The sequence below is a fragment of the Lactuca sativa genome, chromosome 5, assembly GCF_002870075.4.
Source record: "Lactuca sativa cultivar Salinas chromosome 5, Lsat_Salinas_v11, whole genome shotgun sequence".
NCBI classification, from domain to species: Eukaryota; Viridiplantae; Streptophyta; class Magnoliopsida; order Asterales; family Asteraceae; genus Lactuca; species Lactuca sativa.
In genome coordinates, this window is record NC_056627.2 from 164,921,465 (window position 1) to 164,948,601 (window position 27,137).

Here is a 27,137-nt window from a genome sequence, read left to right on the forward strand (position 1 = left end):
AAATATAAAAATCTGGATAATAATATTCTAATTGAAAAGTAATTGTTCCATAAATAAATTGTTGAAATTTGGTTTTGAAGAATAAAAACTAAATTATTGAAATTTGGTTTTGAAGAATAAAAATCAATGACAGTTGATTTATTTATTGTATATTGTCTAATATCTTTATTAATATTAGGAATATGAAATTACATTGTCTGTGGAATTTTAGATTTTGATATAGCCGAATGTAAGAAGATTTGAATTTAAATAAGTTTAACAAGTTTGGCATTGCTTGATATTAAGATATTTGAAATTCGAAAGTCAACAAATAGACTTTGGAAAAGATGTCATGTGTACAACATATTGTTTAATAGAGTGATAAATGATAAATTTAGATTTTGTTTATTAGAAAAGATAGATAATCCAACATATTGTTTAATAAAGTGATAAATGATAAATTAGATTTTGTTTATTAGAAAAGATAGATGATCCATGCTTTTACTATTAAATAAACCTATCATCCCAACATATATGAAGAGACTATATGGGCAACCCACCAAATTTGATGTGTAAATATGAACTATTCAATAATCCAAAAATTGATATAGTCGGACAATAAGAATATATAAAAAACGAACGTATAATTCACTTTTGAAGATCCAATGAAGTTGGATAATACAACTAAATCTAATCATTATCTAAATCATTTCTTCTAATTTAAAAACAGGGATTAAAGTTTCAACATAAAAAGACATATATTAATCCAACTAGATCCTCACATCTCATTGAGGTCCTTTTCCCTAATGAATATCCCATGTAAACCATAAGGCACTCTTTGCGGCAGTTTCACCTCCGCAACCACTTCAAGAGTCGGCGACCGAGCATCCATCACCAAGAATTTCGACACCCCCAAGCTTTCATCATGCACATAACACACAACATACCCATCATCTTCTTCCAAGTTCGGATCTTCTGGGTCTCTGGCAATGAAAAACGGCTCACCTCCAAAGCAGTTATTTCCATAAATCCGACTAGCTATTGTGCACTCATCTATTTCATTGTTCTCTTCCGTTGCTGCAATGTCTAGTTTTGCCACCCCTGATACCCTCATCATCCTACATTTTGCCGGAGATTGCTCTGAGGTTGCTGCGTAAACGTACCTGGATAATGGCCGGTTATTCTCTTAAGACTGATGATTCGAATAATATGTATTACAAGTGAAGAGTTTTTTCTTACTTGTTCTTTTTACCGATGAAGGCTGGATTGATCACAGGAAACTCCAAGTTGTTTGATGACAAAGTTTTCCTGGACACAACCCCAGTTCGTAAATTAATCCTCACTTTCTCCATGGATCCATGGATTAGATCGGCTCGATCAAAAAAGTGTTCCACCGACAATATGTTGGGTGCCACCAGCACCACCACCTCGCTGCCATCTTCCTCCGTCTCATCCCATGCATTCACGGCATGAAATATATTGAATCCAGGCACCTCAAACCACTTCATATCCGACTCATCATTCGCATATCTTGGAAGAACACCGACTCTCGGAACTTTTGTAGAGTCTACACCGACTAACCGACCTCCGTGGATCAGGTTCATGGGACTCGCGCCAATTTGAGTCTCACAGACGATTGCATACTTTTGGGTGATAGCCAGGTCATGTGTCAGAGAAGGGTGTTCCATGGAGAAGATGGGAACGTCCGGCTGCTTATTTCCATTTGAATCAAACCGAAAGTAAGTAAGATACGGCTTTGTGGCCCAGTAACGAAACGCAAAAGCCTCCTTTGTCTTGTGATCAATCTTCGGGTGAGCCGTCATGTTCTTGGAAAGCTTCCCACCAAAGTCGTCATGGCCTAATGTTATTACATCTCCATCATCTTTAACTTTGACTGCATAAGGAATATCGGATTCGCATAAGGCATAAACTTTCCCCCCCAAAACCGATACATTTGTATTGGCAACGCCTATTCCGTTGATAATATCATACTGCCCAAAAATAACTCGTGCAGCGAATACTGCTGCACGAGCCATAAATGGGCCGATCCCACGTGTCCCTCCTATGACATTGGGGACAACGTGGGATCGATGCTGACGCTCGATTAGGTACTTGTTGGTCTTCACGTATCGGCTACAGAAAGTGGCTCGACCGTTGGAAATCCTAATCGAGTGGACCATCCCATCACCATCAAAGTAGTGGTGTGGACCATTAGGGTGGAACTGTGGGTTCGGTCCGTTACGTATGTAAACCCCATTAAGACATGCAGGGATGGAACCCTGTATGACATCGCACTCGGTTGGACTCAATTCACTGACCGGTGCGAAGTTATCAGATAAAATATAGTTCGCGTCAATAGATAAGTGAAGTGGAGGATCGAGAAAATCCACAATAACTTTGTCAAGTTTTTTAAATACTTTTTCGAGTAACGTGTTTCCGGACTCGACATTAGGCGGATTTTCTTCTTTTCGACTTCTTCGGGCAATTGGTGTTTTGAATACGGAAACGATGAAACTTGGTCGGGATTTGATGGTTTTAGTATGATAATGGAAATTGGTATATCTGTGGAACGATGAATGCGAATTTATGGAGCAGCAGGAGACGGTTTCCATTCCCACGATCGATCGATGGAGTGTATCGAAATGAAACTACTAAGATGGAATCTGGTGGCGTTTGTCTTGTAAGAGGAAAAGGATCGGACATTGCGTGTGAATTTAAGCGATAAATAGTTTGGCTTTTTTCGAAGCTGAGATATTTTCTGTAGCTAGTAGTTGCGTATACATTAATGAAATTAAAATGTGGACATATTGAAAAATTGGTTGATTCTGTAAGTATAGGCGCATCTTTTGGCGACTTCTCCAATCCTTTTCGAAGTTTTTCTATTATTAGTAATTTTGATCGTATGAAATTGACGGATTTTGTGAAGGATAGTCACATTTTTTAAAACTCATTTTTTTAATGTTAAATTTCTTTAATCACAATATATATATATATATATATATATATATATATATATATATATATATATATATATATATATATATATATATTATTTTACTGTTGGTAATTAGTAAAATATAAAATCTGGTATCTTATTATTTATTAGATTATGACCCACATTTAACTCGAGAAACATATAAAAAATACATATATAATTATAAAAAACTGACACAATAAAAGAATAACATAGAGTAACATAAAAAAATAATATTATTAAACAAAATAAAACATGATTTGATGATTAAAACTATAAATTGAAAAAAAAAAGTATTCAATTACAAGAAAAATCTTAAATAGCTACGGAAAGTTATTATGAAATCAAAATCCGTTGCTATTTTACTACAGATTATGCTACGGAACGACTTGTCGTAGCTATTTTGCTACATAAATGGTTACGTAATTGCATTATGTAGCTAAATATTAAATAGCTACGTAAAGTTACAGAATCTAAATTTATAGTTATTTTACTACGGAATACGTTACAAAATGGTGGGTGTAACTAATTTGCTACGGAAATGACTACCAAATTACATTCTGTAGCTAAATCTTAAATAGTTGCTACATAATTAAAATTCATAGCTACTTTACTACAAATAATGCTACAAGTTTTTTGGTTGTAGCTAGTTCTATATGAAACTTGTTACAAAATCATGTATGTAGCTAGTTGGCTACATAATTGGCTACGAAATAAAAATACGTAGCTAATTAGCTATGAAATTGAGATCCGTAGCTATTTCGCTAGGAAAATTTATTACAAAATAAAATTTTATAGCTAATCTATTATGTAACTTGTTACAAAAAGGTGAATTTGCAAAATAGCTACGAAATCAAAATTGTAGGTATTTAGCTACGGAAAATTCCGTAGTCAAGTAGTTACGAAATATGTTTCCGTAGCAAAATATAGAAGATTATTGAAAAATATATATTATAAGTATATAATTATCTTTGAAAACTCAACAACAAAAATAAAATATTATTTTTAATTGTTTTGAAAATTTAATTATAATATAATTTCTACATTATAAATATTTTAACTGTAATTTTTAGATTTTGATGACATACATTTGCTAATTTTCTTATAATAATATTATCCCCATGTTTTGAGGCTTTGGACATTATTACCCCTAAATAAATATTTATTTACCTTAGTCTTGTACCAGCTCTTTCTAAAAAAAGGAATTAATTTGTTTTATTTTGGTTTTTAAGTACAAAAAAAAAAGGAATTGTTTAATGAATTGCACTTAAGCCATAACGCTTGTTTCAATGTTTTATTATGAGCAAATTAGTAAATCCACATAACCCAAATGTGTTTGTTTCAATGTTTTATTATGGGCAAATTAGTAAATCCACATAACCCAAATGTACTTCCTCTCCAAATTAAAGGTATCCCGTTCAAACCCATCGCCAATCGCATCTCTCCATCTCTCAACCTGCCGTCGCCGTTGCTCAACCACCCATTGACGGTCGTTGCTACTCACAACATTCCGATTTCAAGAGGTATTTTTGTTGATTTGTTCTATCATGGTATGTTTTTTGCATAGATTATGTAGGAGGTCGTTGTTTCTTTGCTCGTTGCTGTTCACGAAGATTCTATTTGAAGATTCTAAATGCCTTTATGTGAAATTGATTTCATTGGTTTCATTAGTTTGTTGTGGCTGATCAATCACATAGATATAATTTTAGCATAATCATAAATCTAAGCATAATGTAATGAGGAATATTTACTGCTTGCTAAAAATTGCAAATGGACACCACAAACAAGCAGTGGAAATTTTGTCCCAAATTGCTTATTTATAACAAGATACAGGGACTGATGTTGCACAACTGATAGAATACAAGATACATGATTCCATATATAAAATCAAAGCAATTAGCCTAGCCATCAACTAAACTACATAGCTTCTCAAGTTTATAATTTCCTAACAAAGTTTCAAATTTGTTTAAACAGCTAAATCTGTTGTTCTTTGTTGGTGTTAAGAATGATCTAATGTGCCATACTTTCAATTATTTATTAAAAATATAAGATACCAAATAATTATCACTAGATGAGAAAAAAAATATAGATAATAAATACAAATTGCAAAATATCAGAAGACGGGAAAAGATATCTGTAACAAATACAAATTGTCAAGACTTGTAAGTCTTTAAACATCTAACTTGGGGCAATTAATTCCAATTCTTCATTTTTGATTTTCTTATAGTGTGGGTCATGGAAATTAAGTATTGTATAGAAATATTGTACCCACACAAGTGGCCACCAATTTAAGGCCAACAACTTAGGATCATTTAACTTCATAGATACTACCTGTATGGATTCAATCAAGGTGGACTCTGTAATCGTAGAAGACTTACACATTGATGTGTAGAAAGCTGCAAAGAAAGCTTTAAAGAAACATATTTTTTTTGTTTTTGTTTTCTGTTTTTTTGTTTTTTTTAAAGAACAAAAAAAAAGTTAGCTTGAACATAAACACCAATGGAATTATATCGTACAGTTATATTTGACAACATCAAATGTATCAAAACAAATAAGACCATGAGCATGTTTGGGCCTTCTAACACAGACCAAGAATTACCTTCTGTGGAGCCCATTTTTAACAATTCCGATAACATCACTTTTTTAAGTCTCGGAAAAATACCACAAGTTTGGAAAAGACTTTGATAATAAATACAAATTCCCAAGATTTGCAAGTCTTTGAACATCTACTCTGGGACAGTTTATCATAATTCAACATCTTTAATTTGTCTTTTAGTTTTAGGTTCTAATTTCAAGGAAACTATGTATTACGTGTTCCACCCACTTAGAATCATTCATCTTCATAGAACTGGACAAAACCCTCATGCTGTTGTTCATTTAGGCATCAATACAATACTAAAATGTTTTAATAGAGAATAAATGATAATAAACAGAATAATGAAGAATAATGAACTAAGTTGCACGGAAACGAATATGACAACCGGAAACGGATATGGAACGGAAACGAAAAACGACAAAATTTAAAAATTCAAGATACGGATACAACACAGATACGATAATATAAAGATATGAAAACACACACACACACACACACACACACACACACACACACACACACATATATATATATATATATATATATATATATATATATATATATATATATTAAAGAAATTCCAAAATACGTAAAGTTTTAACTCCAAAAATACTAAATATTTCAAAAGTTACTAATTATCATTATTATCAAATCATTTTCAAAATCCGGTTCATCTAGTGAGAGATCTACAACCTCCAAAAACTTGACATCTTCCATTGAATCAAAAACATCTCCACCCATGTAACACCCACGTTTCTGGCTAAATATTATTATAATGATGTAATAGTTAGAGTCAACAATTGTAACATATTTGACTTAATAAAGAAGAATTATGTGAATACTATATGTTTCATGATTATTATAATATAATAAAATAAAAAAATCAGCTGAATCGTCCGTAAATCGTAAAAATAAGTGCGCCAAAACATATATATATATATATATATATATATATATATATATATATATATATATATATATATATATATATATAATCAAATATTTAGAAATTACACGTCGTCCCGATCCCGAAAATATAAATTTCGTCGAAATCTGAATCGTTATGAATTAGATATGATTTTTATAAGATATAAAAGTTAGCCATGCACAAGGAATGTGTGACGTAAAAAGCTACGAAAAGAATGTTTGACTTTAAGCTAATGCCACCAAAACAAAAATTGTAGTACTCCTTAAAATATGAATTTTGGGACAAAGAATGCCAAAAACGGAGTCCGTATGAGAGACTTATTGTTTTAGCAAAATCATTTAATTTTATAAAAACATGGACAAAAAAATAAAGTCAAAATTAGCCGACGGAGTCCAAACGAAAGGTGTAGAGCTCGTCGATAGCTAAGTGTGGATATAAAGAACATAAAAAATAAAGTCATAATATCCTTGCAGATATTTTGGGAAACTTCGTTTCCAATGCCCTTTATCATGACAGTGGTAGCACTCTGCATCCTTCGGGTTCAAGAAGGGTGCAGCGGGACCAGCCTTGGTTCCACTAGAAGAGGTACCATCATGGGACTTTCCCTTATGGTGGCTCTTAGAAGGAGTCTTCCTCTTCTTACCCTTCCCTTGCCCAATAGCCAAGACGAGGGCAACAGTAGCGCGAGTTGATGCAACATATTTGTCCTTGAGGTTGCTCTCAAGTCTCAGCAGTCCTCAACAGGCCTTGAAGCTTGCTCAAGATGACCTCCTCCTTATTCATGTTGTAGGTCATGCGAAACTAGTTGAAATAAGGTGGCAAGGAGTGAAGAATGATATAAATCACCAGCTCCTTATCGAAGTTAACATTTAACTTCAGTAGGCGGTCGACATATCTCTGCATTTTCTGTAGATGGCTTGTGACAAACTCTTTGTCCTTCATCTTGGTAGTGATCATTGAAGTGATGACCTCGTACCTCTCCTGCCTGGCACTTTGGTGGTACCTGTATAGTAAATCCAGATGCATCTCGTAGGGATAGTAGTCCTTGTAGGACTTTTGGAGTTATGCAGTCATAGTCGCGAGCATGATGCAATGGACTTTCGTAGCATCGTGCTCATGAGCCTCAAAGGCAGTGATCTCCTCGGGAGTAGCAGTGTTAACGTTTACTTCTTTCAGCTCCTTGTCGAGGACATACTCCTTGTCCTCGTAGCGGGTAACCATTCGAATGTTGCGGATCCAATCATTGAAATTGGTCCCATCGAAAATCACCCTCCCACACAAGTTCATGAGCGAGAACGAGCTGGAAGAGGTTGATCCAGAAGTGTTGTTGTTGTTTGAGTTAGACATCTGAAAAAGAAAAGAGACAAAACTTGATTACATAAGAATCCCCAATTAAACACCCAAATGAAAAATTAGAGCTAGGACCCAACAACATTATTTGCAATTTAGAAGAGGGATGCCGTAATTTAAACAAAAAATAATTTGAAGGTAAGTGAATGACGATTGACTAATTTCCACCATGAAAAACGAAAAAGAAATTAAATTTTAAATGTAGTGAAAACTCCTAGATCTTTTGAGATTCATTGAACTTTTCAATGGCATGTTTAAATCTCGATATGCCCTTTAAGTTTGTGACTGGGATACCTAGGATCACAAACAAGGTGTGAATAACCATGCAAATGTACTTGGTGCCCTCGATGTTACAGTCACCTAATCAATGTGCCGGTTAGCTACACACGCTCCATTGATCTATGACAAACATCAAGTCACCCTTTTCCACCTTTGCTAGACCCAAATTAGTGTGTCGGTTAACCATACACATTCCACTAACATCATGACAAGGGTACAAAGTGTAATTTCATGGAATAACATCATCTTCACATTTTTCCTAAAGTAACTAAGATTGTGAATTTTTATAAAAAACATTTAGTTACTTTATTATCATTATACTTTTAATGAGGAATTAGTTGCCCTGTCCTACCCGTTCGGCTAACGACCCTCCACCAATCAAGGAAACGATGGGTGAGAGTGGACACCCATTAAACTGCCATTTTATAGGCAACAACCTTATACCCCCTTATAGATCGGCTTCGTGAATGAGGCATACTAATGGTAAGACTAGCATTAATCTTATATATATATATATATATATATATATATATATATATATATATATATAATCATTATTCTTATAATATTATAATAATACAAGGGTTGAATTTTAAACTTGTAAACTTTAGGGTTTAGAATTTAAATATTTCAAAATTAAACTTTTTAATCAAAATTTAAATTCCAAAACTTGAGGGCAAGTTTTGAAACTTTTCAAAACTTTCTAGATCAAAATTCAAATAATATAATCAAACAAATAATTGGTGATTATCTAATTTTGACCTAATCCAATTCCATGGCAAGATAATTCTTTCAATTAATTCAAATAATTAAAGTTTATCATATAAGGCAATAATTATATAATAAATTTGGAATTATCTTCTACTTTGATAAGGATAATCACATCATATTAATAAAATTCAGATTTTATCAATCAAAAGCATTTTTGGTAATTATTCCAAGTCAAAATAAGCCAAAATCCCAAAAATCCCTCTGTCTAACACTCCAACTCACCGAGTCACCATTTGGACTCGTTGAGTTCATCTGACTCATCGAGTTCATCAGGGAACTCGACGAGTCTGTCAGGCTGAAGGCAGAATTTTCGATTTTAAGCAATGAACAAACACTCAATGCATCAAATACAATAGAAACCAATCAAAGCTCTGATACCACTGATGAGTTTAAGCATAACAACAATCCTATAGTATACATGCAAACCCTAAAACTTTGGATCTAGGTTTCTCTATTGTACATGCAAATTATCCAAAGCTAAGAAACTATAACACCCGATTCCTGGTATGCCTTTAATTCAAGTATTTATTATGTTTTCTATGGGACTCGATGAGTTGGAGGCCTAACTCGTCGAGTAGAGTCGTGATCCACGGGAAGTTTAAGTAGTCTACTCGACGAGACGGGAGACCGACTCGGCAAGTAGACACTGTTTGAGTGAAACCCTAAATTGAGGGTTTGCACCCAATTTAAACACATTATTGATGGGTTTTAGCCATAAAAACATCCTATGTGTTCATGCAAACTCTAATGCTTGGATCTAGGTTTCTCTATTGTACATGCAATTCATCCAAGACTATAAACCCTAGATCTAGTATATGATAATCAATATAACATATGAATTAGGGTTTAGATCATACCTTGATTGTTATGTAGCAATAACAATCTCAAATCCTCCTTGTAATGACTTTAGAAAGCTTAGAGTCACAAATGTTACTCCTCTAATGGTTCACAAACACCAAGAGCAAGAGGATGAAGAAGAGAAGAGAAGGAGGCTCTCAAAAACGTGTGGAAACCCTAATCAACAAGTTCACCACGTTTTTGAGCCATAAGTGTTCTTTAAATAGAGAGGCTATTAGGGTTATCTAACAAGGAAACCCTAATTTGGATGCTTAAGCCCTAAGCAACCCATGAACTCCTTCCCTAAAGGCCCTAGGACGATTTCTAATGGGTTTCCCCATAGAATTCGTCAACCCCTTTAATATGGAGTCCATTAGCTCAATATTCAACTATTATTCAATTAACAGTTCAAGTCCCTTAAGTTTAATTAATCTCTTCTAGTCACAAACTTAATTCTTATTAATTCTTGACTAATATTAATTAAACAATATGATTTTTCCTTTAATATATTACTCTCATAATATATTAATAAATCATATTTAATCCTTTCTCTCCATAATTCATCCTATCAAGTTGCTTTGGTGAAGGCAACCCAAAAGGACCATGCACCATCGGGTCAAGTACATACCAAAATAGTTATGGACTTAGACACTAATCCAACAGTCTCCCACTTGGATAAGTCTAATAACTATTCCACGTATGACTTCAGATCCTGATCTACAATCGTAGCTTTCCAAAGTCACTGTCAACTCTGATCTTATCAGATACGCGTGTCCTTCAGATAAGGGATCATATATTCCTCCATTCTAGATATTATCGTATAGACTGAGACATGGATCCAAATCATTCTCTCTGTCTATGTGCTGTTTCCCGAATTCAGATTTATGACGACTGACAACAGACTACAATTGAACACATCAATTTAGTCCCGGCTTGGCCAAGCACTTCGGTGCCATCACTAAATTATCGAGGGGCCCACATATATCGCTTTCACCCTACTTTGGATAAAAGGAACAAATAAACTTTGACTCAATGCTCGCTTGCACTCACTAACCAAATCACACACAACAATATGTTTTATAACACCAAGTTACTGATGCGTTTACATATTATCAATGTGCAACCGAATCACAAGATACAACTCACACATCTCGGTTTCAAGAATATAAGATATTATCGTCTCACCAATCACTCGTGATAAAATCCATGAAGTGATCCAAATGAGCGTGGGTTTAATCCAATGCTTAAATCATATTCATAAGCACTCATGAACGTTGCAGCAAACATTTGCTTATGTCTAATACTCTTTAGACAATCCACACACCAATTCACGACAGTCTTCATTCATATCTACTTCCAACATATGAACGACTGTGGCCCGTTTGAATACTTTGACTGTTCTAAACCAATTAAATTATTCAGGAAGTCAAAACATGCAAAGTGAAACACAAGAATAATACTAATCCCATATGGCCTCAAACCTTTGAGTATAAATAAAATACCTTTTATTTATCACCATATCGATTACTCATTATTTGTTGTTTCGGTTAATCAACTTCTTACTTGAATTATTACAACACTTATCCCATGCTCTTAGCATGCACACAATGTTTACCTACGGTTCTTACATTGTGAAATAGATCAAATGAATACATTTCCAATCCTACTCATTCCACAACTCCCAATCCTTTTCACAAGTGAAAGAATATCAAATTCTTGCCACTTATAGAATATGTTAGATTCTAACATTTTATGCGATGATGCTTTCGTAACGTCATAACACAAAAGTCACAATGACTATTGTCAATGAAATTACAAATTCCTCTATCGGATATTGTTACAAGACAATTCCTTAGGTGTGATGTCTATCACTCAAAGTACATTCCTTTGAACATCCTTTTGCATAAAAGTTTCTAATCTAGATATAGATTCTCAATATCTAACTCCCAATATGGAAACATTTCCATATTTTCCATATGACAACTCATTCTTAATAGAATCTTTTCTATTCATAATAATGTCGATATGGTCCATCCAATACTATACTTCCAACTACTCACAAGCGACTAATCCTCGGCGAACTTTGGATTGTCCTTTGATAGTTGTTTAATTATCTTAGTCAAAACCGATTCTTGTCCTTTTTTCCCTCTAAATGTGCTAGACATTTGGAAAAATTTTAGAATGGTCAAATATTATAGCATTTACAATCGATCCTATACCCGAAGCGTATGGAACACGATGCATAATGTCTTACATTAAGATTTAATACTTTATCAATCTTCTGCCATAATATTTTATGTGCTACGTTCTCATAATTCGAATTATGAAGAGGGATGCCGTAATCATAATCTAAATTTAAGAACACACTATGTATCCTTGACTAAATTTATTAATATTCCACAACCTAAGCCTTTAGATTTGAAATGAAGCATAATATTCTCTCCCTTAATTATAGCAAAACAACTATTCAACCCTTACAACTTTGCAAAGTATGACTCTTGTTTTCTATAATTAATATTGCTAACTTGCAATACTTGCCTTAATAATCATAAAATCATAACATTTATGCTCCCACTATCATGATGATTATTATAAACATAACACTTATGCTCCCACTAGCTTTGACATGTATTCAGAAACAACTTAACTTTCAGAAAAACAATACCTATTGAATTTCTTAAGTTCATGTTTCTAATACCTAATGCTTTGATAATCCTTTATCTAAGCTTATACACCTTTCCTTTAGATAGCTCATATGTGTGTCTAAACAATCAAGACTAATTGCCAAATCTCACAATTCGAATCATGGAAAGGGATACCGTAACCATAATCGAATTCGAGAATACAATTTCACAATCACTATCTTCTTAAAATCTCTTTTAGTGAAAGTATTTCCTCACAGTCATTTTTATGAAGTAGGGAAACTTATGACACTTAGATTTTAATTGTGTATATGTTCCTATCCATGTGAATTTGTTAAAACAAAGTTTACGACAAATTCAAACTCATATGGACCGAACTTTCTCAATCTTGATTTCTTGCCTTATGGTAACACAGCTGCCCACCATGTCTTCCAAGTAGTTAAGCAGCTCACCCTTTCCTATCAATGTACTTTTCAATGATCAAGGTCCTTGCCTTTTATGCATTCAAAGGAGAACTCATAGAACTCACATGCATAATTAACTCGATTGGAACGACGCAGAGACAAGATAATGTCAACACCTCAAGTTGTGTGCTAGTGATGTTCGATAAGGTTTATTTTGATTTGTTCTTGAAACCTTTCAAGACCATTAAGGCTCCCACTGACTCCTTGACATATAAGATTCTCTTGTCAATAAACATTTCTTGACAAACAAATATTCAAGAGTTAGTGTAGTTTTTATCAAGACAAAACACTTCACAAAATTGGTCATAGTTGATCTTTGTCTTATCCAAGACATCACAAGTTTCCAATTTCAAATGTGCAAGAATAAGAAAAACTTTTTCCATATTCTACATTTGATGAGTGTTATAAACCTTCTTAAGACTTGTCACTCAATGTCACAATTTTAACTCTAAGACTTGTTTTGGAACGAAGTATGATTGACTTCTTGATTTAACCATTTCTTCAATTCTTAATTTCTCTTCTTAGACATACAATTGTACTAAGATTTACTTAGAGGATCAATTGAGATATGGTTCTTAATCATTAAGACCTATCATAAAACATAATAAAAGGTACTCTCCATTCTTCTTAGAATAGAGAAACTTTTATCTTTCTGCCTACTTGATTCTTCTTATTCATTCTGCTATTGATTTAAACTCTTTCAATCAATTCAGAATTACACTTAATCTTATAAGTATAATCATATTTACTAAATCTTTAGTAAATCATGACGAATATCTTTGTTACTCTTGTGGTGGACGTGATCAACACACAACTTTGTGTACTCGATCTCCTAGTCCTTCACTTGACACTTTGTCAACGACTTAGTCCAATTTCCAAATATGAAATTTCTCATTCATCGTGCAACCAAGTTGCATGATTCCAAGTTTCTGTCCAATTGAAACTTCGGCGATGAGAAACTCTCCCTATTTGGTAAACTCATGACATTTCAATAAATAACATAATTAAAAATCACATCCATTTGTTGTAGAAATATGCAAACATCAATTTTTCATAACGATTTTATTGCAAATAAATAAATAAATGAGTCAAATCAAAATTTATTTTATTCATAAAAGCAACGGAAAACATTTGTCCTTACAATGCAAAATCAACTGAAAAACTATGTAATTAAATATTCCTAACAACTCTATCATAACTTTCTAAGCTCAAAATCTAATCTTCAAATCCATGCGATCGAGATCCATTTCTTCGTGATTAGAATCATCTTGCTTTTTCCTCAAGCTTCCTCTATTTTCACTGATCCTGCAAAACATTCAAATGCAATCTTATCACATCATGTATTAAGAATCAACGAATAGGAACTTAATGGAGTTAGATCGTGGATTTTACCTGAAGCACAACCATACTCTTTGACTCTCCCATCATTTGGACTCTTCAGGCTCTTAGGGTAGACTTGTATCCAACGCCCTTTCTCTTGGCAGCAAACGCAAGTCGGTTCTCCTAGAACGTCCTCGGAAGCATGGTTGGTTGACTTTCCCAACAAATACGCTCCATTGCTTTGCCAAATCATTTCTGATTCAGTAGCAATGAACATGTAAGTTAGGTCAATTAGGTTTTCGTCATGATCCATCATATAATACTTTCTTTTGAACTCATTATATGATTCGGGAAGTGACTGCAGAACCCAGTTCACAGCCAACTTATTAGGGAATGACGCACCCAACATTATCAACCTATCGATGTGTGATTTCATTCCTAGAACGTGAGCACACACGGGTTTACCATCTTCATGTTTCATTTCCAATAGGGCTTTAGTGACATTGAACCTTTCAATTCTTCGATCTTGTGGTTTAGGGAGAACAACGGGAGGAGGAGGAGGAGGAAGTGAATCATGATTTTTGTTCCTCGATCGAATCGTGGAATATCATATTCATGTGGAATGCTTGTTCCACGGGATTTGGGAAGACCATAGTTGTCGAACTTTGACATCTACAAAACGGGAGAAAACAAATTCAAGTTAGTTGATCGATTGAGTCCTTAATAAATCACCCAAATGAGATATTAAGGCTAGGACCCAACACAATACGCTACAACCTAGAAAAGGGATGCCATAATCTAGTTGCAGAATATTTGAAGGTAAGTGAATGACGATTCACTAATTTTCCACCATGAAAAACGAAAAAGAAATTTAAGTTTTTTAAATCTATGAAAACTCCTAGATCCTTTGAGATTCATTGAACATTTCAATGGCATGTTTAAATCTCGATATGCCCCTCTAGTTTGTGACTGGGATGCTGAGAATCACAAAGCGGGTGTGAATAACCATGCAAATCTACATGGTGCCCTCACATGTCACAGTCACCTATTCGATGTGCCGGTAAACCACACACGCTCCACCGAACTATGACAAACATTGAGTCACCCTTTGCTACCTTTGCTTAGAACCATTTAGTGTGCCGGTTAACCACACACGCTCCACTAACGTCTTCGCAAGGGCACAAAGTGTAATTTCATGGAATTGCATCAATTCACTTTTGCCTAAAGTAACTAAGATTGGGAATTTTGTAAAACATATAGTTACTTTTGTACTTCATTATAATTATAATGGAAGGTTTCGTCCTATCCTACCCGTTCGTCTAACGACCCTCCACTAGTCAAGAGTGCGGTGGGTAAGAGTGGATACCCATTCAATCGCCATTTTATAGGCAATTTCCTTAAACACCCCTTATATACCAGCTTCGTGAATGAGGCCTACTAACGGTAAGACTGACTTTTACTCATACATATATATAATGTTAGACTTTTAATGTTATATATATAGTATAGGGTGTATTTTACACTTTTAAAATACTATGTGGTCAAATTTAACGATTATACTTTTAATTCAATTAAATTGTAAACCAAAACTTTATGGATTTATTAAACCTCTTTTAATTATACACCTTAATTAGTTAATAAAACCATAAGGGTGTGATTTGAACTTTTCAAAACAATACTAGGGTTTTAGAATTTAACATTCCTAAATTAAACTTTTAAATTCCAAAACTTGAGGGCAAGTTTTGAAACATTTCAAAACATTAGGGTTTAGAATTTAAATATTTCAAAATCAAACTTTTTAATCAAAATTTTAAATTCCAAAACTTGAGGGCAAGTTTTGAAACCTTTTCAAAACATTAGGGTTTCAACTATTTAAATTTCAAAGCAAAACTTTTAAGTTCAAATTTAAACTATAAAACCTAAAGGGGAAAAATTGAAACTTTTCATAACACAAGGATCAAATAACAAATAATATAAATTAAACAACTAATTTTATCATTATCTATATTTGACCTAATTTCAATTTCTTTCAAAGTAAGTTACCCAATTAATACAAATAATCAAACTTTATCATATAAGGAAGTTATTATCTAATCAATTGGTAATTATCTTTTGTTTAATCAAGGATATACTCATAAATATGTATAAAATCGGATTTTAATGACCTAAAACAGATAAGGCATGTATCCATGAGTAAAACAACAAGAAATCCCGAAATTAGCTCCATCTGATGCTCGAACTCGTCGAGTACCACACTGGACTTGCCGAGTACACTGTGGTACTCGCCGAGTTCATCAGGCAGATGGGCTAAAAATCGATTTTGCAACTTGAACAAACACACAAGGCATTAATACAATAGAAACCAATCAAGGCTCTGATACCACTGATGAGTTTTAGCCATTAAAACATCCTATGTGCTCATGCAAACCCTAATGCTTAGATCTAGGTTTCTCTATTGTACATGCAATTCATCCAAGACTATAAACCCTAGATCTAGTATATGATAATCGATATAACATATAAATTAGGGTTTAGATCATACCTTGATTGTTATGTAGTAATAACAATCTCAAATCCTCCTTGTAATGACTTTAGAAAGCTTAGAGTCACAAATGTCACTCCTCTAATGGTTCACAAACACCAAGAGCAAGAAGATGAAGAAGAGAAGAGAAGGAGGCTCTCAAAAACGTGTGGAAACCCTAATCAACAAGTTCACCACATATTTGAGCCATAAGGGTTCTTTAAATAGAGAGGCTATTAGGGTTATCTAACAAGGAAACCCTAATTTGGATGCTTAAGCCCTAAGCAACCCATGGACTCCTTCCTTAAAGGCCCTAGGACGATTTCTAATGGGTTTCCCCATAGAATTCGTCCACCCCTTTAATATGGAGTCCATTAGCTCAATATTCAACTATTATACAATTAACAGTTCAAGTCCCTTAAGTTTAATTAATCTCTTTTAGTCACAAACTTAATTCTTATTAATTCTTGACTAATATTAATTAAACAATATGATCTCTCCTTTAATATATTATTCTCATAATATATTAATAAATAATATTTAATCCTTTCTCTCCATAATTCATCCTATCAAGTTGCTTTGGTGAAGGCAACCCAAAAGGACCATGCACCATCGGGTCAAGTACATACCAAAATAGTTATGGACTTAGACACAAATCCAACAATTATAACCCCTCAACTCAGCCCCCATCATCCAGAGCAAACCCTAACTCAAAACCCTAGACTTGTTTAAGTGTTCTAAGGTCATTTTGTGCATTTTAGTGGTTTGTGAAGCTTGAGAAGAGGAAAGGAGCTTGGGAGTTCAAGTGGGAGCTTGGAGATCCAGAGATTGTGTTCCATTTCCAGCTCATTTAAGGTAAAAAGCTCTTACCTTGATCTTCCATGTAAATAATCATCTTTAGGGCTTGGATCTTGGTATATTTAGGGCTTTCTAAGCCATTTTCGGGTTATGAAGTGTAATATGGAGTTATGACTTCAGATCTGGGGCCATTGGGGGTCTTTATGGCATAAAGATGCCAACTTTGTTGCCATAAACACCCAATGCATCTTGTAGACCATATTTTATGGCTTTTTGAGCCAAGGATCCCATGCATGTGCACCAAGCTTGAGACTTTACATGTAAACTGGACATTAGGAGTCCATATCTATAGTTTTGATGTGTTACCACCCATTTAAATCGACTGTATAGTAATGGTCAAGGATGGAATCAACAAGTCGTTCTTAGGACTCGACGAGTCAGGGTGTAATGAGCACCAAATCCTTTCTTTCGAAGGACCAGATGATAGTGTGGAAGGTTCCCTTGTTGCTTAGGCTCTTAAGGGACCTGGACGAGTGCTAGAACAAACTCGGCGAGTCCAAGGCAATCTCCCAATCTTTGAAGATGGACTCAAAGAGTTGTTCTTACAACTCGGCGAGTCATACACTGGACGCATTCATATGCTGAAGATGAACTCGCTGAGTTCAAGGAAGAACTCGCCGAGTCGGTTGAATATTGACTGAAGTGTTGTTGAAGGTGAACTCGTCGAGCTCTTGCTAGACTCGAAGAGTGGGGACGTGTTTGTAATATTCTATGGACGAAGGGTCTTCACGAGTTGGCGGACCAACTCGGCGAGTCTAGTCAACCAAAGAGTTGACTTGACCAGGGTTTGACTTTGACTTTGAATTGGATTCGAGTTGACCCTTGTAAGGGTTGTGAGTACAAGTCGATAACTTAGAAGGGTTTTCGTGTAGGGATTGAGGAGTTGAGGAGCCGACTTTCACACCGAGGATAGTGCAGACACTACACAACATCGAGGTGAGTCACCTTCCAGTAGGGGTGGGTCTAAGGTCACAATGCCGGCCTACCAACAAAAGTAATTGATAGATAATTGTCTTTATGATAATTATATTGGTATGCCTACGTTATATCTTATGTGATATGTTTATGAGATGTGCTTATGAGATATGCTTATGTGATATGTTATATGATTTAGCGGTAGTAGCAGGGAATAGTTTCTCCCTGACTCGGTCATTAGGACCGAAGGGTAGGTCAGTACCCTAGATACGCCTGACCGTATGATTGTATTTGATATTGTATGCTAGAGGTAGGGGTGAAATAGTCCCCGTTGCCGATTGAGATAGACCGGAGGGTAGTCGGCACCCCAGAACGGCCTGACATGGGTAGGTCCGCACCCTAGAATGGCTTGGCATGGGTAGGTCAACACCCCATAATGACTTGACATGGGTAGGTCAGGCACCCCATAATTTCCTGACAATATGTATGCTATATGATGTTATGGTATGTGGTATGATGGGGGAACTCACTAAGCTTTGTGCTTACAGTTTCAGTTTTGGTTTTAGGTACCTCTTTGTCTAAGTGAAGGAGCCGGCGGTGTAGCAGCGCATCATACACACATATGGTTTCTGCATTGAGTTTATGGGATTGTACTCTAATTTATATTACTTGTTTTGAGTTGGTTTCAAACATGTTTTTATAGTTTTTGTTTATAAATGACACGACTTGGGTAATGTTTTGGTAAACTATGTTGTGAAGTATTTATTAAAAATGAAATTTTTGGTCTCGAACATTGGGATGTTACAAGTTGGTATCAGAGCCTTGGTTTGAGGGATTCGGACACACCCTCGGGGTGTGTCTGAACTCAAACCGAGGGCTTGAAAGTTTTTTTAACAAGGAAATAGTTTTTCTAAATTAAAGAGTTTTGAGAAAGAACGAGGTGTGTGATGCATGCGACCGGCCGAGCTCAAGTAAGTTTTCCCCAAGATACCCATACTTGTTATGTTATATGATATGATTATGAGAGTTGCATGCTAGATTAGGGCTAAAGATCTACGAGGATGCCTTGTATGCTTGTTATGTGTTTATGAGAAGTGCATGCTAGAATAGGGCTAAGGATCTAGGAAGGATGCCTTGTATGCCTGCTATAGGAGCTCATTGAGCCGTATGTTAGAGCAGTTAGTTAGCAGTGAGATAGCCTGATTAGGTTATGCTCAATTTGGTTAGTCAATGTACGAATGCTGCTTGCTTTGTGCTATAGGGGTTCTGGCTAACTTTAACTAACTAGAAAGCGAATATATAATAGTATTCACGAGCTAGTTAGGGAAAGGTGGCAGGGACCCCTAGTGTAGCTGATGGCGGAGAGTAGGTCGAAGGGTGCCCTCAGAAAGCCTATGATGAGATTAGTTGGAGAGGGATAATGGTTAAGGGACATGGTGAACTTGAAGCAATCCTTGAGGAAAGTACGGATAGATGTGGAAGGTAGTATGGGCTTGTACTACTGAAATCAGAGGATTTGTACTCGAGTCAAGGAGGGCCAACATGGAACCAGGAAACTTGGAGAGTGTGTGAGACCTCTCGAAAGTATGTATGATCCTGACGTTTACGTGTTATATTTTCGGTGTGGTGGTCACACGACATGGAGCAGGAGGTTCAGGATCAGGATCAGGATCAGGATCAGGATCAGGATCAGGCTTGAGTGTATGGTTCGACCAGGTCGATGACGGGTTACACGAGTTCATTGCGTCTGAGATCATGAGAGGTATCCTTGAGGAGACCACAGTTATTTTCGGGTCGATCTAGGAAGGGATTGTTGAGCTGATGGAGGATCGCCTCCGAGGATTCAGGAGTGACTTGGCGTCCAGCAAGTCGGGTACATGCACACTGTCCTTTAAGGACTTTCGAGGGAGTGGTGCACCAGACTTTCATGGGGCGAAGGACCCCATTGCAGCCAGGAGATAGATCGCGAACATCGAGTCTGTGCAGTTGACGAGCTTCTGCCCGTAGGGGTCGAAGGTCCGCTTTGTTGCGGGTTGTTTGAGGGACAGAGCTAGGGATTGGTGGGAGCCAGTTGGTGACTCGCTGGCAGCCCCAACTGTGCAGGCTATGGCTTGGTCAAACTTTGTGACCAGGTTCAGGGCGGAGTTTGCGCAAACTGTGGAGCTTCAGTAGCTGGCCAGGAAGTTTCTGGATACGAGACATACTACATAGTCAGTGGCGGAGATCACCGCCAAGTTCAGGGAGAGGGCCTTATTGGTACCTCATTATGTTGGGGATGAGGAGATGCGGAAGACCCACTACAATGTCATGTTGAGGGCTGAAATTCGGGAGCATTTCAGTTATTCAGTCTGCCCGACCGTGGAGTCCATGATTTCCAAGGCGCGGGAGAGGGAGATTGATTTGGAGCACCTCAGGAAGAGGAAGGTAGAGACTGAGCAGGTTACGGGGGTTTCGGGGAAGAAAACCAAGGGATCTGACGTCAGGTCGAAGGGCCATCCGGGCCAGAGCCGCTGCAGGAAATGCGGCAGGCCACATGAGGGAGCTTGTAGAGCAGGGTCGTCATGCTGCTACAAGTATGGCAATACGGGGCACTTTGGCAGCAATTGTACCGCCCCCGCCCCTACAGTTCAGACATCAGAACTGATTTGCTTCCATTGCAATCAGAGGGGCTATAAGAAGGCCAACTGCCCTAGATTGTCAGCAGTATCAGCAGTAGCGCCGGTGGTGGCGCCGACTCCAACGAGAACATGAGTTGTGAATAGCCGGAAGGTCAAGGTAGAGGCTCCAGTGGTGTGGAGCCGAGCGTTTCAGTTGACAGCTGAGGAGGCATGCGCTACACCCGATGTGGTGACGGGTATGATTCCTTCTCTCTAATATTTTATGTTATGTCGTTGTGATTTTGATATGTGATATGTATGCTCTATTTAGGATCATTCCATGTGAATGGTATCCCAGTTCAGGTGTTGTTTTATTCGGGCGCTACCCGATCGTTTGTCTCTCTTGCGCTTAGCAAGAAGTTTCTTGAGTCATCGGGCATGATGGATTGCCCTCTGGAGGTTGAGATTACGGAAGACCGTTCAGTGCGAGCATCAGAGGTTTTCAGGGATTGTGTTTTGAGATTGTTCGATGAGCGTTACCTGGTAGAATTGGTTCCCATATCGTTGTAGGGGAACAAGGTTATTATAGGTATGGATTGGCTAAGCCCCAATGGGGCGGTGATCGACTGCGCGTAACAGTTGGTACGTATCAGAACCCCAAGTGGGGAAGAGCTGGTGATTCAGGGCGAAAGGCCACAACGAGGAACATCCTTATGTTCAGCAGCAAGGGCTAGGTGCTACCTTCAGCAGGGTTGCGCATGATATGTTGCCTATGTTATGGATACCCGAGAGGCGGGTAAGGCGACGGTGGATGATGTGCCAGTAGTACGAGAGTTCGCGGATGTATTCCCCAAGGAGTTGCCTGGGATACCTCCGGAGAGGCAAATAGAGTTCAGGATCGACCTAGTCCTGGGTGCGGCTCCGATAGCCAAGGCACCGTATCGGTTGGCTCTTCCTGAGATGCAAGAGCTGTCTACGCAGCTGCAGGAGCTGTTAGACAAAGGATTCATTAGACCAAGCAGTTCAACCTGGGGAGCCCCAATTTTATTTGTGAAGAAGAAGGACAGATCGCATTGGATGTGTATAGATTATCGGGAGCTGAATAAGGTAACGGTGAAGAACCGTTACCCACTCCTAAGGATGGATGACCTCTTTGACCTGCTACAGGGAGCAGCTTGGTTCTCCAAGATTGATTTGCGTTCAGGTTATCATCAGATGATGTCCAGAGAGGAGGATGTGCAGAAGACAGCCTTTCGTACGCGTTATGGTCACTATGAGTTTGTAGTGATGCCTTTCGGGCTCACCAATGCTCCTGTTGCGTTCATGGATCTCATGAACTACATGTGCAAACCGATGTTGTATCGGTTTGTGATAGTTTTCATTGATGACATCTTGGTTTATTCCAAGACGCGAGAGCAACATGAGGAGCACTTGCAGGAGGTTCTGGATACATTGAGGAGGGAGAGCTTGTATGTTAAGTTCTCCAAGTATGAGTTCTGGTTGCGTGAGGTGCCATTTCTTGGGTACCTTGTCAACCAGAACGGGATTTCGGTTGACCCGGCCAAGGTGGAGGCTGTGATGAGATGGGAGGTTCCGAGGTCTCCATCTGAGATTCAAAGCTTTCTGGGACTGGCAGGCTACTATCGGAGATTCATTCAGGACTTCTCCAAGCTAGTCGTGCCCTTGACCCGGATGACGAGGAAAGCCGTGGTCTTTTGCTGAGGGCCCGAGCAGCAGGTTTCATTTGAGACGTTGAGACAGAGATTGTGCGAGGCACCAATCTTAGCCTTTCCGGAGGGAATGGAGGATTTTGTAGTATATTGCGATGTGTCCATCTTAGGTTTGGGCGCGATATTGATGCAGAGAGGGTCTGTTATCGCTTACGCTTCAAGGCAGCTGAAGCCTCATGAGGCGAACTATCCGACGCATGATTTGGAGCAGGGGACCATTGTTTTTGCGCTCAAGATTTGGCGCCATTACCTCTATGGGGTTCGTTGTACTATTTACACGGACCACAAGAGCTGAGGTATCTCATGGATCAGCCAAATCTGAATATGAGGCAGTGTCGGTGGCTTGATGAGGTAAAGGATTATGATTGTGAGATCCTCTACCACCCGAGGAAGGCCAATGTCATGTTGACGCGCTTAGCTGCAAGGCAGCGCCAATCAGGGATATCTGTATGAGGATGATAGTTGTGACTCCGTTGTTGGAGCAGAATCGGGAGGCCCAGCAGGAGGCCATGAAGGAGGAACGTCGGAAGAGCGAGCGTATTGTGGGTCAGGTTTCCTCCTTCGACTATGATAGCTGGGGATTGTTGACTCTTCATCGTAGGGTGTGGGTCCCATATCATGGAGGTGTGCGTCAAGTATTGATGGAGGAGGCACACAAATCCAGATTCTCTATCCATCCCGGGGCGATGAAGATGTACAGAGATCTTCGTCTTGAGTATTGATGGCCTTGTATGAAGAGGGACGTAGCTTGGTTTGTGGAGAGGTGGCTGACCTGTAGGAAGGTCAAGGCTGAGCACGAGAGACCTCATGGCAAGGTCCAGCCGTTGGATATCCCACTGTGGAAATGAGAGGATATTACTATGGATTTTATCACGAAGCTTCCCAGGACCGCGCGAGGGGTAGATTCGATTTGGGTCATCATTGATCGATTGACCAAGAGCACCCATTTCATTCCGATTCAGGAGAGCATTTCGGCCGAGAAGTTGGCCAACATCTATATCAGGGAGGTAGTGGCGCGGCACGGGGTGTCAATTTCAGTGATTTTCGACAGGGATGTGCGGTTCACTTCCAGGTTTTGGAAGAAGTTTCATAAAGAGTTGGGTACACATCTACACTTTAGCACCATCTTTCACTCGTAGACGGATGGTCAGAGCGAGTTTACCATCCAGACTCTAGAGGATATGCTACGGGCGTGTGTTTTAGATTTTGGAGGTAGTTGGGATACTTACCTTCCTTTGGCGGAGTTCTCCTATAATTATAGCTATCATGCGATTATTGACCATCCTCCCTTCGAGATGTTGTATGGGAGGAAGTGCAGGGCCCCGATATGCTGGGGTGAGGTTAATCAGAGGGTCATGGGGAGTACCGAGGTGGTATTCAAGACAACGGAGAGGATCCAGCAGGTTCGGAGCAGGCTTCAGACTGCTGAGAGTCGGCAGAAAAGTTATGCTGACAAGCGTTGATCGGACCTGGAGTTCCAGGTCGGGGATATGGTGCTCCTGAAAGTGTCGCCTTGGAAAGGCGTCATTCGATTCAGGAAGTGGGGCAAGATGGGCCCTAGGTATATTGGAACATTTAGGGTTGTAGCCTGGGTGGGCAAGTTGGCATATAGGTTGGATCTGCCAGCCGAACTCACTCAGATACGTAGCACTTTTCACGTCTCCCAGTTGTGGAAGTGTCTGGTGGACAATTCGGCAGTAGTGCCATTAGAGGATATTCAGGTGGATGACAGCCTGAATTACATTGAGCGGCCAGTGGCAATCTTTGATAGGAAATCGAAGGATTTGAGGAACAAGAGAGTGGAGTTGGTTAAGGTGCGGTGGCGACACCGCAAGGGATCGGAATGTACCTGGGAGCCGGAGGACAAGATGAAGGAGTATTACCCCGAGCTTTTTCAGGACCGAACAACAGACTTCGAGTATTTATTATGTTTTCCCTAGGACTAGACGTGGAGGCCCAACTCGTCGCCTCCAACTCGTAGAGTAGAGTCGTGATTCGCGGGAAGTTTAAGTAGTCTACTCGACGAGTCGGGAGACCGACTCGGCGAGTAGACGCTGTTTGAGTGAAACCCTATATTGAGGGCTTGCAACCTATTTAAACACATTATAACCCCTCAACATAGCCCCTATCGTCCAGAGCAAACCCTAACTCGAAACCCTAGCCTTGTTTGAGTGTTCTAAGGCCATTTTGTGCATTTTAGTGATTTGTGAAGCTTGAGAATAGGAAAGGAGATTGGGAGTTCAAGTGGGAGCTTCGAGATCCATAGATTGTGTTCCATTTCCAGCTCATTTAAGGTAAAAAGCTCTTATCTTGACCTTCCATGTAAAGAATCATCTTTAGGGCTTGTATCATGGTATATTTAGGGATTTCTAAGCCATTTTCGGGTTGTGATGTGTAATATGGAGTTATGACTTCACATATGGGGCCATTGGGGGTCTTTATGGCATAAAGATGCCAAATTTGTTGCCATAAACACCCATGAATCTTGTAGACCATCTTTTATGGCTTTTTGAGCCAAGGATCCCATGCATGTGAACTAAACTTAAGGCTTTACATGTAAAATGGACATTAGGAGGCCATATCTATAGTTTTGATGTGTTAAGACCCATTTAAATCGACTGTATAGTAATGGTCAAGGATGGACACGATGAGTCTTTCTTAGGAATCGGCGAGTCAGGGTGTAATGCCTACCAAATCCCTTCTGTTGAAGGACCGGATGATAGTGTGGAAGGTTCTCCAGTTGTTTAGGCTCTTTAGGGACCTGGGAATCATGGGACTCGACGAGTGCTAAAACAAACTCGGCGAGTCCAAGGCAATCTCCTAATCTTTGAAGATGGAATTGACGAGTTGTTCTTACCACTCGGCGAGTCATAGAGTGGACGCATTCACATGTTGAAGATGAACTCGACGAGTTCAAGGAAGAACTCGTCGAGTCGGTTCAAGATTGACTGAAGTGTTTTTGAAGGTGAACTCGTCGAGCTCTTGCTAGACTCAACGAGTGGGGACGGGTTTGTAGTATTCTGTGGAAGAGGGGACTCGACGAGTTGGCAGACTAACTCGGCGAGTCTGGTCAACCAAAGAGTTGACTTGAGCAGGGTTTGACTTTGACTTGGATTCGAGTTGACCCTTGTAGGTGTTGTGAGTACAAGTCGATAACTTAGAAGGGTTGTCGTGTAGGGATTAAGGAGTCGAGGAGAGCCGACTTTCACACCGAGGACAGTGTAGAAACTACACAACATCGAGGTGAGTTACCTCACAGTAGGGGTGGGTCCAAGGTCACAATGTCACCCCACCAACAAGAGTAATTGATAGATAATTGTCTTTGTGATAATTATCTTGGTATGCCTATGTGATATATTTATGAGATGTGCTTATGAAATATGCTTATGTGATATGTTATATGAGTTAATGGTAGTAGCAAGGAATAGTTTGTCCTTGACTCGGTCGTTAGGACCGAAGGGTAGGTCAGTACCCTAGATATGCCTGACCGTATGATTGTATATGATATTGTATGATAGAGGTAGGGGGTGAAATAGTCCGCATTGCCGGTTGAGATAGACCGGAGGGTAGTCGGCACCCCAGGACGGCCTGACATGTAGGTCAGCACCCCAGAATGGCTTGGCATGGGTAGGTCAGCACCCTAGAATGGCTTGACATAGGTAGGTCGAGCACCCCAGAATTGCCCGGCTGTATGTATGCTATGTGATGTTATGGTATGTGGTATGATGGGGGAACCCACTAAGCTTTGTGCTTACAGTTTCAGTTTTGGTTTCAGGTACCTCTTCGTCCAAGGGGAAGGAGCTGGCGGTGTAGCAACGCATCACACACACATATGGTTTCCGCATTTAGTTTCTGGGATTGTACTCTGATTTATATTACTTGTGTTGAGTTGGTTTCAAACATGTTTTTATAGTTTTTGTTTATAAATGACACGACTTGGGTAATGTTTTGGTAAACTATGTTGCGAAGTATTTATTAAAAATGAAATTTTTGGTCTCGAAAATTGGGATGTTACACAAACCATAGATCTAGCATACAAAATCCAAAAATATCAAATAAAACAAGTTTAGATAATTACCTTTAGATTATTGCAAGAATCTTCAAGCTTTGAGAGCCTAGTATCACAAATGTAATAGCTTTAATCGATCACAAACACCAAGGCAAAAAGAATGATCTTAGAAAGAGAGAATGATGGCTCAAAATTGGCTCTAAGGACTCTAGGGTTCTTCTGGTAGCCGATTTTGGATGCGCTAGGGGTCCTTATATAGCTGAGCTGCTAGGATTTTAGTCAAAACACTAATTGGATAGCTTAGGCCTTAAGCAGCCCCAAGAACCTTCTAGAATAAGGGCCTGGACGATTTCATGGTGGGCTTCCA

At 38.4% G+C, this 27,137-nt stretch overlaps 1 protein-coding gene across 1 annotated transcript; it reads right to left on the reverse strand.

Moving 5' to 3' along the window:
• Positions 1–606: 606 nt before the first annotated feature.
• LOC111881134 (probable carotenoid cleavage dioxygenase 4, chloroplastic) lies at positions 607–2,708 on the reverse strand. The gene is made up of 2 exons (XM_023877528.3): positions 1,219–2,708; positions 607–1,142 (listed from the first exon to the last, which is right to left on the reverse strand). The coding sequence occupies exons 1-2, from the start codon at positions 2,589–2,591 to the stop codon at positions 758–760; spliced, it is 1,758 nt and encodes a 585-aa protein (XP_023733296.1). The 5' UTR covers positions 2,592–2,708; the 3' UTR covers positions 607–757.
• Between the last annotated feature and the right edge of the window lie 24,429 nt (positions 2,709–27,137).

Coding starts and splice junctions, on each gene's coding strand:
- LOC111881134 (XM_023877528.3), bottom strand. CDS start 2,591: ATGGAAACCGTCTCCTGCTGCTCCATAAATTCGCATTCATCGTTCCAC. Junction 1,143..1,218: donor TTCATCGGTAAAAAGAACAA/GTAAGAAAAAAC, acceptor GCCATTATCCAG/GTACGTTTACGCAGCAACCT.